Below are 13,222 nucleotides of genomic sequence, written 5' to 3'. Positions count from 1 at the left end.
CTCAAAATAATAAGAGCTATTTATGACAAACCCACAGCCAATATCATACTGAACGGGCAAAAACTGGAAGCATTCCCTTTGAAAACTGGCACAAGACAGGGATGCCCTCTCCCACCACTCCTATTCAACATAGTGTTGGAAGTTCTGGCCAAGGCAATTAGGCAGGAGAAAGAAATAAAGGGTATTCAGTTAGGAAAAAAGGAAGTCAAATTGTCCCTGTTTGCAGATGACATGATTGTATATTTAGAAAATCCCACCGTCTCAGCCCAAAATCTCCTTAAGCTGATAAGCAACTTCAGCAAAGTCTCAGGATACAAAATCAATGTGCAAGAATCACAAGCATTCTTATATACCAATAACAGACAAACACAGAGCCAAATCATGAGTGAACTCCCATTCACAATTGCTTCAAAGAGAATAAAATACCTAGGAATCCAACTTACAAGGGATGTGAAGGACCTCTTCAAGGAGAACTACAAACCACAGCTCAACGAAATAAAAGAGGATACAAACAAATGGAAGAACATTCCATGCTTATGGGTAGGAAGAATCAATATCTTGAAAATGGCCATACTGCCCAAGGTAATTTATAGATTCAATGCCATCCCCATCAAGCTACCAATGACTTTCTTCACAGAATTGGAAAAAACTACTTTAAAGTTCATATGGAACCAAAAAAGAGTCCGCATTGCCAAGACAATCCTAGGCCAAAAGAACAAAGCTGGAGGCATCATGCTACCTGACTTCAAACTATACTACAAGGCTACGGTAACCAAAACAGCATGGTACTGGTACCAAAACAGAGATATAGACCAATGGAACACAACAGAGCCCTCAGAAATAATACCACACATCTACAACCATCTGATCTTTGACACACCTGACAAAAACAAGAAGTGGGGAAAGGATTCCCTATTTAATAAATGGTGCTGGGAAAACCAGCTAGCCATGTGTAGAAAGCTGAAACTGGATCCCTTCCTTACACCTTATACAAAAATTAATTCAAGATGGATTAAAAACTTAAATGTTAGACCTAAAACCATAAAAATCCTAGAAGAAAACCTAGGCAATACCATTCAGGACATAGGCATGGGCAAGGACTTCATGTCTAAAACACCAAAAGTAACGGCAACAAAAGCCAAAATTGACAAATAGGATCTAATTAAACTAAAGAGCTTCTGCACAGCAAAAGAAACTACCATCAGAGTGAACAGACAACCTACAGAATGAGAGAAAATTTTTGCAATCTACCCATCTGACAAAAGGCTAATATCCAGAATCTACAAAGAACTCAAATAAATTTATAAGAAAAAATCAAACAACCCCATCAAAAAGTAGGCGAAGGATATGAATAGACACTTCTCAAAAGAAGACATTTATGCAGCCAACAGACACATGAAAAAATGCTCACCATCACTGGCCATCAGAGAAATGCAAATCAAAACCACAGTGAGATATCATCTCACACCAGTTAGAATGGCGATCACTAAAAAGTCAGGAAACAACAGGTGCTGGAGAGGATGTGGAGAAATAGGAACACTTTTATACTGTTGGTGGGACTGTAAACTAGTTCAACCATTGTGGAAGACAGTGTGGCGATTCCTCAGGGATCTAGAACTAGAAATACCATTTGACCCAGCCATCCCATTACTGGGTATATACCCAAAGGATTATATATCGTGCTCCCATAAAGACACATGCACATGTATGTTTATTGCGGCACTATTCACAATAAAAAAGACTTGGAACCAACCCAAATGTCCAATAATGACAGACTGGATTAAGAAAATGTGGCACATATACACCATGGAATACTATGCAGCCATAAAAAAGGATGAGTTCATGTCCTTTGTAGGCACATGGACGAAGCTTGAAACCATCATTCTGAGCAAACTATTCCAAGGACAGAAAACCAAACACTTCGTGTTCTCACTCATAGGTGGGAATTGAACAATGAGAACACTTGGACACAGGATGGGGAACGTCACACACTGGGCCCTGTAGTGGGGTGGGGGAAGGGGGGAGGGATAGCATTAGGAGATATGTCTAATGTAAATGACGAGTTAATGGGTGCAGCACACCAACATGGCACACATATACATATGTAACAAACCTGCACGTTGTGCACATGTATCCTAGAACTTAAAGTATAATAATAAAAAGAAAAATAAAAATAAAAAAAGAAGGAAAGTCTTAAGAGCACAAAAGAATAGTAATAGTCTCCTGTTTTCTCTCTGAATCTAAGGTACACAGCGCCACCTAATGGTAAAAACAAGGCCACCATTCACTACAAGAAAGGCTTTTGGTAAATACAGAATTATTTACCTGAGGCTGAAGCAAAACAACCAGGGATGTGGGGAGACCAGATTGTGCTATAAATAATACTTTCATGGCCTCTAAAGGTGCACAGAGACTTTCCAACAGTTGGATCCCACTACAAATAAATGAATAGATCAATTACTCAAGAGGGATAAATTCAAATTTATGCTTTTACATATACTATATACACCAATAAACTATATACATTTATATATACACATATGATATATATACAGATCTCAATGATTTTTAAAGATCTATTTTTATATAAAGCAAGATGGTATTTAAGGGCCAAACTAATGCTGAGCTACCTATTAGTTCACAGCCAAAAGATTAGAAAATTTTAAGTTCTAATATATGTTTTAATTTTTTTTTAAAAAGAAAGCTCAGCTGTCCAATCATAGAGCTACAGAAGTATGTTGGGAAAAGAAAATTTAGCGGAAGCTCTAGAGAAGGGAATATTTGTTTTTGAATACAATAATGCTAACATACCAATTTGACAGTTTGATCCCATGAGCCAGACACCACAAGCTGTTCACCTCTGGTTTGGCTCCAATCAACACTATACACCTAAAAACATTGAAAAGCGTTTAGAAAGCAAAAGACCATCAAGTTCAACATTGCATTTTATCTCTTGTTATATAACAATGAGAGGCAGAACAACTAATTTACTATGTCAAAACATCAAATAATTCCTATCCATCTCAACAAGGTGTCTGAGAAATGAAAAGTTGATCTTGTCCATTCCTCCAGATTTATTCCTTACAGATAAGACTCCATTCTGCTTTCATAGAATTCTACAGTATACTTCCAAACCTTCTTCACTAAAACAAATTATACATATTTTAAAACCTACCAACATATCACTGTTTGCAGCCCCACGAAGAAATGTCAAAGCAGATTAGAAAGTTAGTCATCTAGAAAAGCTTGCTGGGTCAATGTTTATTGGAAAGCATTAAAATTCAATTAATATCCCTATCTGGCCTTTCTTAGAAAAAGCTTGCAGGAACCAGGTGATCCTTCCAGATCTCTTGGTAAACAGTTTTAGTTATCCAATGCTGCTATTCTAAAGTATATGCTTCACTGCCATCAATGAACCATTTCAAATGAACTATTTGAAAACTTTTGGAAATGTTTTCATTCTTTCATTTTATACAACAGATTATACACAGATCACTGCTGTAAACTAAGTTCAACAAAATATGTGCATAATTATACTTTATGAAATTAGTCCTGACAAGGACCTGAGTATATGCCATTGGTATATCACATTGGTGATCAGCCAGCAGGTTACTTTGAATCTTATTACTCTCTCCCACATATATGTAGGAAGTATGAGTATCTGGGCTTAAGCCGCTTACATGTGGGTTACTTTCTCTCTGCTGCCCAGTACTATGTTAAGCCATGTTGGAGGCTGAGGAAAAAAAAACATCAGTAATACTGATCCCGTCACTTATAGGTGGAATCTAAAAAAGTCAAACTTAGAGAAACATACAGTAGAATAGTGTTTGCCAGGGGCTGGGGGTGGGGGAAACGGGAATATGTTGGTCAAAGGATACAAACTTTTAGTTATAAGATGAATAATTTCTAGAGATTCAATGTACACCATGGTAACTATTATAAATAATAATATATTACTGAATACTTGAAATTTGCTAAGAGAGTAGATCTGAAATGTTCTTATCTCACACACAAGAAAATGGTAACCATTCAAGTGACGGATATGTTAATTAGCTTGACTGTAGGAATCATTACTGAAGATATATTTAGATCAAAACACTAAGCTGTACAACTTAGATTTCTTTTTTTTTTTTTACCGAAACGGTCTTGTGCAGTCGCCCAGGCTGGAGTGCAGTGGCACAATCTCAGCTCACTGCAGCCATGACCTCCTGGGCTCAAGCGGTCCTCCCACACCTCAGCCTCCTAAGTAGCTGGAGTCACGCTTGCGTGCCACCACACCCAGCTAATTTTTTTCTTATTTTTTGTAGAGACAGTGTCTCACCATGTTCCCCAGGCTGGTCTCAAACTCCTAGGCTCAAGCAGTCCTACCGCCTCAGCCTCCCAAAGTGCTAGGATTACAGGTATGAGCCACCGTGCCCAGCCTACAAATTTTTATTTGCCAATCATAATAAACCTGGAAAAAAGTTTAATAAAAGTTTAATAAAAAGTTTAATATTAAGCTTCCAAAAAAGTAAAATATCGATATTTTGTTCATAATGGGTTTTTTGTATTAATTTTTATTTTTAAAAACATTAACAAATTATCTTGATTATCAAGTTTTTCGGGGCCCCCTTAAATTGTGTACCTAGAGTGAGTGCCTCACACATCCTACCCTAGTCCTGGCCCTGCGTCTGCCCATGTTCACGCAAAAGACAGAAGAGTAGTTGGAACACTAAAGGAAGCACAATCCAGCAACAGACAGCAGCTATGAAAGGAAAAGAATAGAAGAGCCAGTGAAAACGAAAGAGCTGCTGTGGCCATCTGTTAGTTATGGATAGAAAAAAGGCTGGTTTGGAAGCAATCACCGAAGATCTTGAGAGCTAAAGAGTTTGATTTTATCCTCTAAATTTCTCCTACAAAGGACCATATAGTAAATGGTAAGTTTCTTCAAAAAAGGTACATTTCTTCTATAAAGGGCCATATGGTAAATACTTTAGATTTTACAGGCGATTCGGTCACTGTCACAACTACTAAACCCAGCTCTTATAGCACACACCAAGCAGCCATAGCCAATACCGAATGAATGGGCATGGCTTGATTCCAAAAAAACTTTATTTGTAAATCTAAGTGCAGGCCAGATTTGGTCCTGGCCCACATGACGTAGTTTGCCAACCCCTGCTCTAGGCTGATGTAAGCAGTCAAAAATAAAAATAGCAAACCTTTATTGAACACTCTGAGCGTCAGATCCTGTTCATAAGCGCTTTATATATTTTATTTAATCTTCATTTATATGAAGTAGATACTATGTCAAGGCCCAGAGAGGTTAAGTAACTTGTCCAGAGTCCCAAAGCTAGTAAGGTGCAGATATGAAATCTGAACCTGGGCAGCCTAATTGCAGAGTCCACTCTTAATCGCAAGGCGAGGCTATCTGTACAGCATGCTACTTGAGGGCGCTGCTGAATCAGAACTTCTTGGCTACCTTAAGCCATGATATCAAGGAACTAAAGCTCTACCCCTGCTGGTATCACCCTTTACTGGAGCTACATTTGGGCCCAGATTGATTCCATTGTGTTTTCATGAATTACCTATACACAGATCTTAAAGCCCCTGTCCACTTGTGAATTTCCATTTAATTTCCATTTAATTTAATTTAATTAATTAAATTTCCATTTAATTTCCAAGACGTGCCCCCTTACATCCCTTATGAAATAAGCCTCCCCTGATAAGCCCTTCAATGAGTCATATACTGCTGTCAACAGCAGCTCACATCTACTTCTAACTCAGCATTTACCATATTTTATTTACTAAAAAGAATGTTACACAACTCACATACCTGTTAGATTTTGGAGACCCCTAATGAGCAAAACATCTTGTACATCTATGTTCATCACAGTAAAATAGGCACTCAAACGTTGGTTAAAATAATTTAACTAATTAAATTTTTCTTTACAACCTGAATCACTGCTAGGTAGGTACAGAGAACTACTAAGTAAATACTAGCATCATCAGCTCAGACTCCACTGCCTCCACACACTTCCAGTGTGATGCAGCAGGTAAGACCTTATGACTACTCACCTTCTAAAACTGCAGAAGCCTCCACCAGCTCAAGAGAATCCAGCCTGAATCAACATCAAAGATAGGAGGTAAGAAAATCACGCTGATGGCATTGCTGCTGTCAGCTGTCTTCTGTTGCACAACCAAGCAGCAAGCATTAGGTCTCTATGACAGAGCTAAAGATAGGACACACATGGTGGTGAAGTTAAAAACGGGATCATAAAGAAGGAAATAGGCTGAGTGCGGTAGCTCACGCCTGCAATCCCAGCACTTTGGGAGGCCGAGGCAGGCGGGTCACTTAAGGCCAGGAGTTCGAGACCAGCCTGGCCAACATGGTGAAACCCCGTCTCTACTAAAAATATAAAATTTAGCCAGGAGTGATGGCAGGCACCTGTAGTCTCAGCTACTCAGGAGGCTGAGGCAGGAGAATCGCTCCCAGGAGGTGGAGGTTGCAGTGAGCCAAGATTGTGCCACTGCACTTTAGGCTGGGTGACAGAGTGAGACCCTGTCTCAAAAAAAAAAAAGAAAAGAAAAGAAAGGCGACTCAATACTATGTTTAAAATATTAGGACATGGGAAAGGAACTAACAGATCAGGAGACTGTGTGGGTTTTGTTTTTTTTTTTTATTTAAAAAAAGAGTAATTATACCAGGCATGGTGGCTGATGCATGTAATCCCAGCACTTTGGGAGGCCAAGGCAGAAGGACTGCTTGAGGCGACAAGTTCGAGACCAGCCTGGAAAATATGGCAAGACCTCATCTCTATAAAAAATTTAAAAAATTAGCCAGGTGTGGTGACATATAACAGCAGTCCCAGCTACCCAGGAGGCTGGGGTGGGAGGATGGCTTGAGCCCACAAGGTCAAGGTCAAGTCAGCAGTGAGCCGTGATCATGCCACTGCACTCCAGCCTGGGTAGCAGAGTAAGACCGTGTCTCAAAAACAAAACAAAACAAACTATAGACATAAGTACAAAAGGGGTGCTTGGATGGTAGATTCAGCTTCACGCTCAGAAGAGAAAGATTGAGGCGGGGCCCTGAGGGCTGGCCAAAATGTCAATAGGCAAAAAAGCAGAGGTGAAACAGTAACCAGAAAACTTCCCCAAACATAAATGGGAATATACAGCACCCTAGGGATCGGGGGTAGTGAACACTGCAAGATAACACCAAGGTTTTGTGCCTGAGGACTGTCAGTGATGGCAGCATTAACAAAAGTGAAAGACAGGAAGAAGGAAAATAATGTAATTTTATATATACTGAGTTTGAGGTGACAGCAAGACAGGGTTTGGGCATTAACCTCAAGCTCTGAAAAAAGTTCACAGCCAGAGAGATGTTTGAGAGACAGCTGAAAAGGGAAGAATGAATTCCATTACCCCACCTTAAATCAATTCACTCATCTATTCGACAAATATTTATTAAGCACCTACTATGTACTAGGCATGGGGGGAAAGGAGGTTACAACTTTAGATAAGACCAGCCCCCATGGATCTTATATTTTAGCAGCAGAAAGCATGCTATAAATAGATGTATAATTTCAAGTTGCAATTTTTTTAAAAACTACAAAGAAAAAGCAGAGTAAGGAGAACAGAAAATAATGACAAGGGCAAGGGGTCACTTCTCAACAAAACGGCCAGGAAAGACTTCTCTGTGCAGAGACTTGAGTACAGTTAAAGACTGAACTCTGCAGACCCGAGATGAAAGGCTCAGGTTACAGAGAACAGGGAAAGACCTTGAACAGGGAACAAGCTTGCCAGATTCAGGGAAGAGCAAGGTTGAATAGTTGGGAGGGATAAGATCCTAAAAGGCCATGGCTAAGAATTTGTCTATGATTTCTCTTAAGAGGTTACAACCATCAACCATAAGTTACCACTTAGATTATAACATCCTTCTAACTGCTCTCCCCATCCATTTTTGTTTACCTCCAATCCATTATCCACACTGCATAAAAAGTAATCTTTAGAAAATACAAATTAAATGTCACTCCCCTGTACAAAGCCTTTCAATGGTTTCACACTATATGTAGCTCCTACAACTTAGCATCTTCGCTCAACATTATGTGAGATTCATCCATGTTGATTCTTATTACCCAAAGGTCAAAATCATGCAAAACTATGCATGACTTAGGGATGCAAACATATGTAGTAAAAATAGAAAGAAAAGCAAAAAATATATAAATAGAAAATTCAGGCTAGTGGTTACTCCTGGGAAGAAGGGAGGAAGAAAAAAAAGCAGACAGAGGAAGGATAAGACTAGAAAGGGTAAGCAGGGGACGCTAATGGTATAGGTAACGTTTCATTTCTTAAGCTAGATGGTGAATATGTGTGTTCAATATATCATTTTTACATCTTACATGTATTTTATAATGTATAAAATATTTCATCGATTTTTAAAATCTGCAATGTCTTTCCACTGATCTTGGCACAATGGCCAAAATGCTGACAGCTCTAAGCACACAGGCTCTATCCTTTCTGGTCAAGCGTGCTCTTTCATTTGCCTCTAACACTACTACCCTGGTCTCTCCACTTGAATCATTCATTCCAACTCCCCCTTAGACCAATTGAATCATTCATTCCAACTTCCCCCTTAGACCAATTGAATCATTCATTCCAACTCCCCCTTAGACCAATTGAATCATTCATTCCAACTTCCCCCTTAGACCAATTGAATCATTCATTCCAACTCCCCCTTAGACCAATTGAATCATTCATTCCAACTTCCCCCTTAGACCAATTGAATCATTCATTCCAACTTCCCCCTTAGACCAATTGAATCATTCATTCCAACTCCCCCTTAGACCAATTGAATCATTCATTCCAACTTCCCCCTTAGACCAATTGAATCATTCATTCCAACTCCCCCTTAGACCAATTGAATCATTCATTCCAACTTCCCCCTTAGACCAATTGAATCATTCATTCCAACTCCCCCTTACACCAACTGAATCATTCATTCCAACTTCCCCCTTAGACCAATTGAATCATTCATTCCAACTCCCCCTTAGACCAATTGAATCATTCATTCCAACTTCCCCCTTAGACCAATTGAATCATTCATTCCAACTCCCCCTTAGACCAATTGAATCATTCATTCCAACTCCCCCTTAGACCAATTGAATCATTCATTCCAACTCCCCCTCAGACCAATTGAATCATTCATTCCAACTTCCCCCTTAGACCAATTGAATCATTCATTCCAACTCCCCCTTAGACCAACTGAATCATTCATTCCAACTCCCCCTTAGACCAATTGAATCATTCATTCCAACTCCCCCTTAGACCAATTGAATCATTCATTCCAACTTCCCCTTAGACCAATTGAATCATTCATTCCAACTCCCCCTTAGACCAATTGAATCATTCATTCCAACTCCCCCTTAGACCAATTGAATCATTCATTCCAACTCCCCCTTAGACCAATTGAATCATTCATTCCAACTTCCCCTTAGACCAATTGAATCATTCATTCCAACTTCCCCCTTAGACCAACTGAATCATTCATTCCAACTCCCCCTTAGACCAATTGAATCATTCATTCCAACTCCCCCTTAGACCAACTGAATCATTCATTCCAACTTCCCCCTTAGACCAACTGAATCATTCATTCCAACTCCCCCTTAGACCAATTGAATCATTCATTCCAACTTCCCCTTAGACCAATTGAATCATTCATTCCAACTCCCTCTTAGACCAATTGAATCATTCATTCCAACTTCCCCCTTAGACCAATTGAATCATTCATTCCAACTTCCCCCTTAGACCAATTGAATCATTCATTCCAACTCCCCCTTAGACCAAATGAATCATTCATTCCAACTCCCCCTTAGACCAATTGAATCATTCATTCCAACTTCCCCCTTAGACCAATTGAATCATTCATTCCAACTCCCCCTTAGACCAATTGAATCATTCATTCCAACTCTCCCTTAGACCAATTGAATCATTCATTCCAACTCCTCCTTAGACCAATTGAATCATTCATTCCAACTTCCCCCTTAGACCACTTGAATCATTCATTCCAACTCCCCCTTAGACCAAAGGATGCCCTCCCTGCCCCTTCCCCAGACAAACCCTCCCTTCCCATAACACCGCATACATTCACAGCGCTTACCACAGTAGACATTAGACAACCAGAAGCCTGCCTCCTCAGACAGGGCAAGGACCCCAGGAGGGCAAGGGCATGCCTAAGGGGTTTGTCTTCCCAGCTAGCCTGGTACAGTATCTTGCACATAGTAGAGTTAATAAAAGTTTCTGGAATGAATGAAGGAAAAGAGAAACAAATCTAAATGGAAAGCACATCTTCTATTAGTCTCCTCTTCCATCTCTTCCTTATTCCCAACCTCCCTGTCCACTCCCACTCAAATAGTGGGCATGGCAAATGGTCAAATTAAATATAAAAAGGAAGAGAGATAGGCAGTGCCTGACTTTATGCTTTAAGAGCAGGGTCCTCTAGAGGCCTATCTGATGAAATTACTCTTGGCAGTGGTGAAGAAAATTAACCAGGAAAATGGAAAAAGAAAAAAACCCACTGCACAATGTTTTGTGCTGCTTTATGAAATCTGAACCTCATCAAAACCACAGTTTGAGAGGACAAATTTTATTACTGAAACCAATTCCCAAAGAGCTCATCTTTAATCTACTGTAAAGCATTGCCCTTTTTAAGTTGGTCTACTTAATTAAAAATTGTCAAATAAAAAACTATGTCCAGAATTTTTATTATCTGTATGAATACAAAGGAAAGGGTCACTGACTTTTAATTACTGAGTGATTAGAAAGGGCTATATATTTCTTTTAAGGTGAAACTTAAATTTTCTCTTTTTTTTCTCTTTTGAGACAGGGTGTCACTCTGTTACCTAGGCTGGAGTGCAGTGCCACGAACTAGCACAGCTCACTGCAGCCTCCACCTTCTGGGCTCAATTGATCCTCCCACCTCAGCCTCCCGAGTAGCTGGGACCACAGGTGCATACCACAACACCAGCTAATTTTTTAATTTTTTGTAGAGACAGGGTTTTACCATGTTACCCAGGCTGGTCTCTAAATCCTGGGCTCAGGTAATCCCCCTGCCTAGACCTTCCAAAGTGCTGGAATTACATGCATGAGCCACCACACCCAGCCCTGAAACTTTAAATTTTCAAATTTTTCTCATTATGGAAATTTTAAAACATGCATAAAAGTAGAGAGAATAGTATAATAAACCCCCAGGCACCCATCACACACCTTCCATAATGATCAACATGTTGCCCATCATGTTTCATCTGTCCCATTATTGACTGAATGACTGACTGCTGGAGTATTTTAACAACAGACCTTTTACTCCTAAATACTTCAGCAGGTAAGGCTGGTTTATCTTTTTTTACATAAGCACAGGCCAATTTCACCCCAACAAGATTAACAATGGCTACTTAATATCATTTAACACTCAGTCTTTACTCATATTTCCCTGACTGTCCCAAAAATGTTTCTTTTACAGTCGGCTTATTTGAATCAGTACCCAAACAAGACCCACATTTTACACTTAGCTGTTATGTCTCTTAAGTATCCTCTAAGCTAAGACAGTCCTCCTCCCGACACCTTGCTCTTTCTGCCCCACATCCCATAACATTTATTTGTTGAAAAAACGAAGTTATCGGTCTTGTAGAATGTCTTGCCTTCTGGATTATCCCAAATGTTTCCTCATGGTGGTAATTAACTTTTTTCTCTACCTTTCCAATTTCCTTTAAATTAGAAGTTAGATCTGGAGGCTTAATCAGATTCAGTTCATTTTTTTTGGCTTCCAATTATATTAGGAGGCATATAATTGCTGGTTGACCCACTTTTAGTGATCCTGAGATTGTTCACAGAATGTTTCAATCTTAAACTAATGGTTTTAGCATCCACATGATCCCTGCCTAGTCATTATTTCATTAGGGGCTACTAAATAGTGATTTTCTAATTCTGTTATTCCTTCTGCATTTATTAGCTAGAACTCTGTTATAAAGAACTTTTCTTATCAACTATTTTATAATACCACCATAAAACTCATACAAGAAAGGGAAGGTAAATGCTAAATGCATTGATTCCTTACTTTTGTTTATCAATTTTCAGAATAATGAGTTGGATGTCCTAATAATCTTCAATGGTGACTACATTTTTCCTAATCACAACTCCATCTCCACATAAAGACTGAAAATACACGTGTGTGTGTGTGTGTGTGTGTGGTGTTTAAATTCATTGCTTTCATTCTTTTGGTTGTTCCAATAGTCTCATCTTCGGCCAACAACAGTCCCTTCAAGTTGTACCTTCTAAACCTTTGATATGTCTCCAGCGGCCTTTCATAGCTTTCCTGCTTTCTGACACAAGAAGATGTCTTGCATTCCTGCCCAGCTCTGGAATAAATGACTTCTCCAAAGACACTATTCCTGTTAGTGGCAAACAGTATTTAGAGGCCATACTCAGGGCACTAAGAATATTCACTGCTACTCAGTTGTCACTGCTTCTAAATCTTTACTGTGCAAAAAACTAAAAAATATGTACTTTTTTCAGACAGAGAAAAATAAATCACAAGTTTATATGACTATTCCCCATTCAACTTTAAGATCGCTTCTACTTCTTTATTCTCATAACGCTTTTCTCTCACTTTAAAACTTTCAGTTTCTTCTTTCTTTCTTTTTTTTTTTTTTTTTGAGACGGAGTCTCACTCTGTTGCCCAGGCTGGAGTGCAGTGGCGCGATCTCGGCGCACTGCAAGCTCCACTCCCCGGGTTCACGCCATTCTCCCGCCTCAGCCTCCCGAGCAGCTGGAACTACAGAGGCCGCCACCACACCCGGCTAATTTTTTTTAATATTTTTAGTAGAGACGGGGTTTCACCGTGTTAGCCAGGATGGTCTCAATCTCCTGACCTTGTGATCCGCCCACCTCAGCCTCCCAAAGTGCTGGGATTACAGGCCTAAGCGAGGCTAAAACTTTCAGTTTCTAATGACATAATTACTGATATGCCTTATCCTACAATGTACATATGAGTTTCAAAGTAACAATGTTAATTTTTTTGAATGTAGTTTCAAATTTCTTTCCAATTCTTTGTTTTTGTTTCTAGTGACAAGAGTCTCACTCTGTTGCCCAGGCTGGAATGCAGTGGCATGATTTCACTCACTGCAACCTCTGCCTCCCGGGTTCAAGCGATTCTCCTGCCTCAGCCTCCTAAGTAGCCGAGATTACAGAT

General features: G+C 39.5%; 1 protein-coding gene across 3 annotated transcripts in view; it reads right to left on the bottom strand.

The window, feature by feature from the left end:
• PEX7 (peroxisomal biogenesis factor 7) overlaps window positions 1-13,222 on the bottom strand; it is a 97,220-nt gene that overhangs the window by 65,786 nt on the left and 18,212 nt on the right. For all 3 annotated transcript variants that reach the window (XM_054491642.2, XM_063666634.1, XM_063666635.1), the window contains exons 4-5: window positions 2,812-2,889; window positions 2,326-2,434 (exon numbers count right to left, since the gene is read on the bottom strand). In XM_054491642.2, the coding sequence (XP_054347617.1) occupies window positions 2,326-2,434; window positions 2,812-2,889 (187 nt within the window). The remainder of the gene's footprint in view (window positions 1-2,325; window positions 2,435-2,811; window positions 2,890-13,222) is intronic.

This window comes from Pongo pygmaeus, chromosome 5 (genome assembly GCF_028885625.2).
Source record: "Pongo pygmaeus isolate AG05252 chromosome 5, NHGRI_mPonPyg2-v2.0_pri, whole genome shotgun sequence".
Taxonomy (NCBI): Eukaryota; Metazoa; Chordata; class Mammalia; order Primates; family Hominidae; genus Pongo; species Pongo pygmaeus.
The sequence above is the reverse complement of the archived record's forward strand: the minus strand, read 5'-3'. Positions and strand labels throughout refer to the sequence as shown.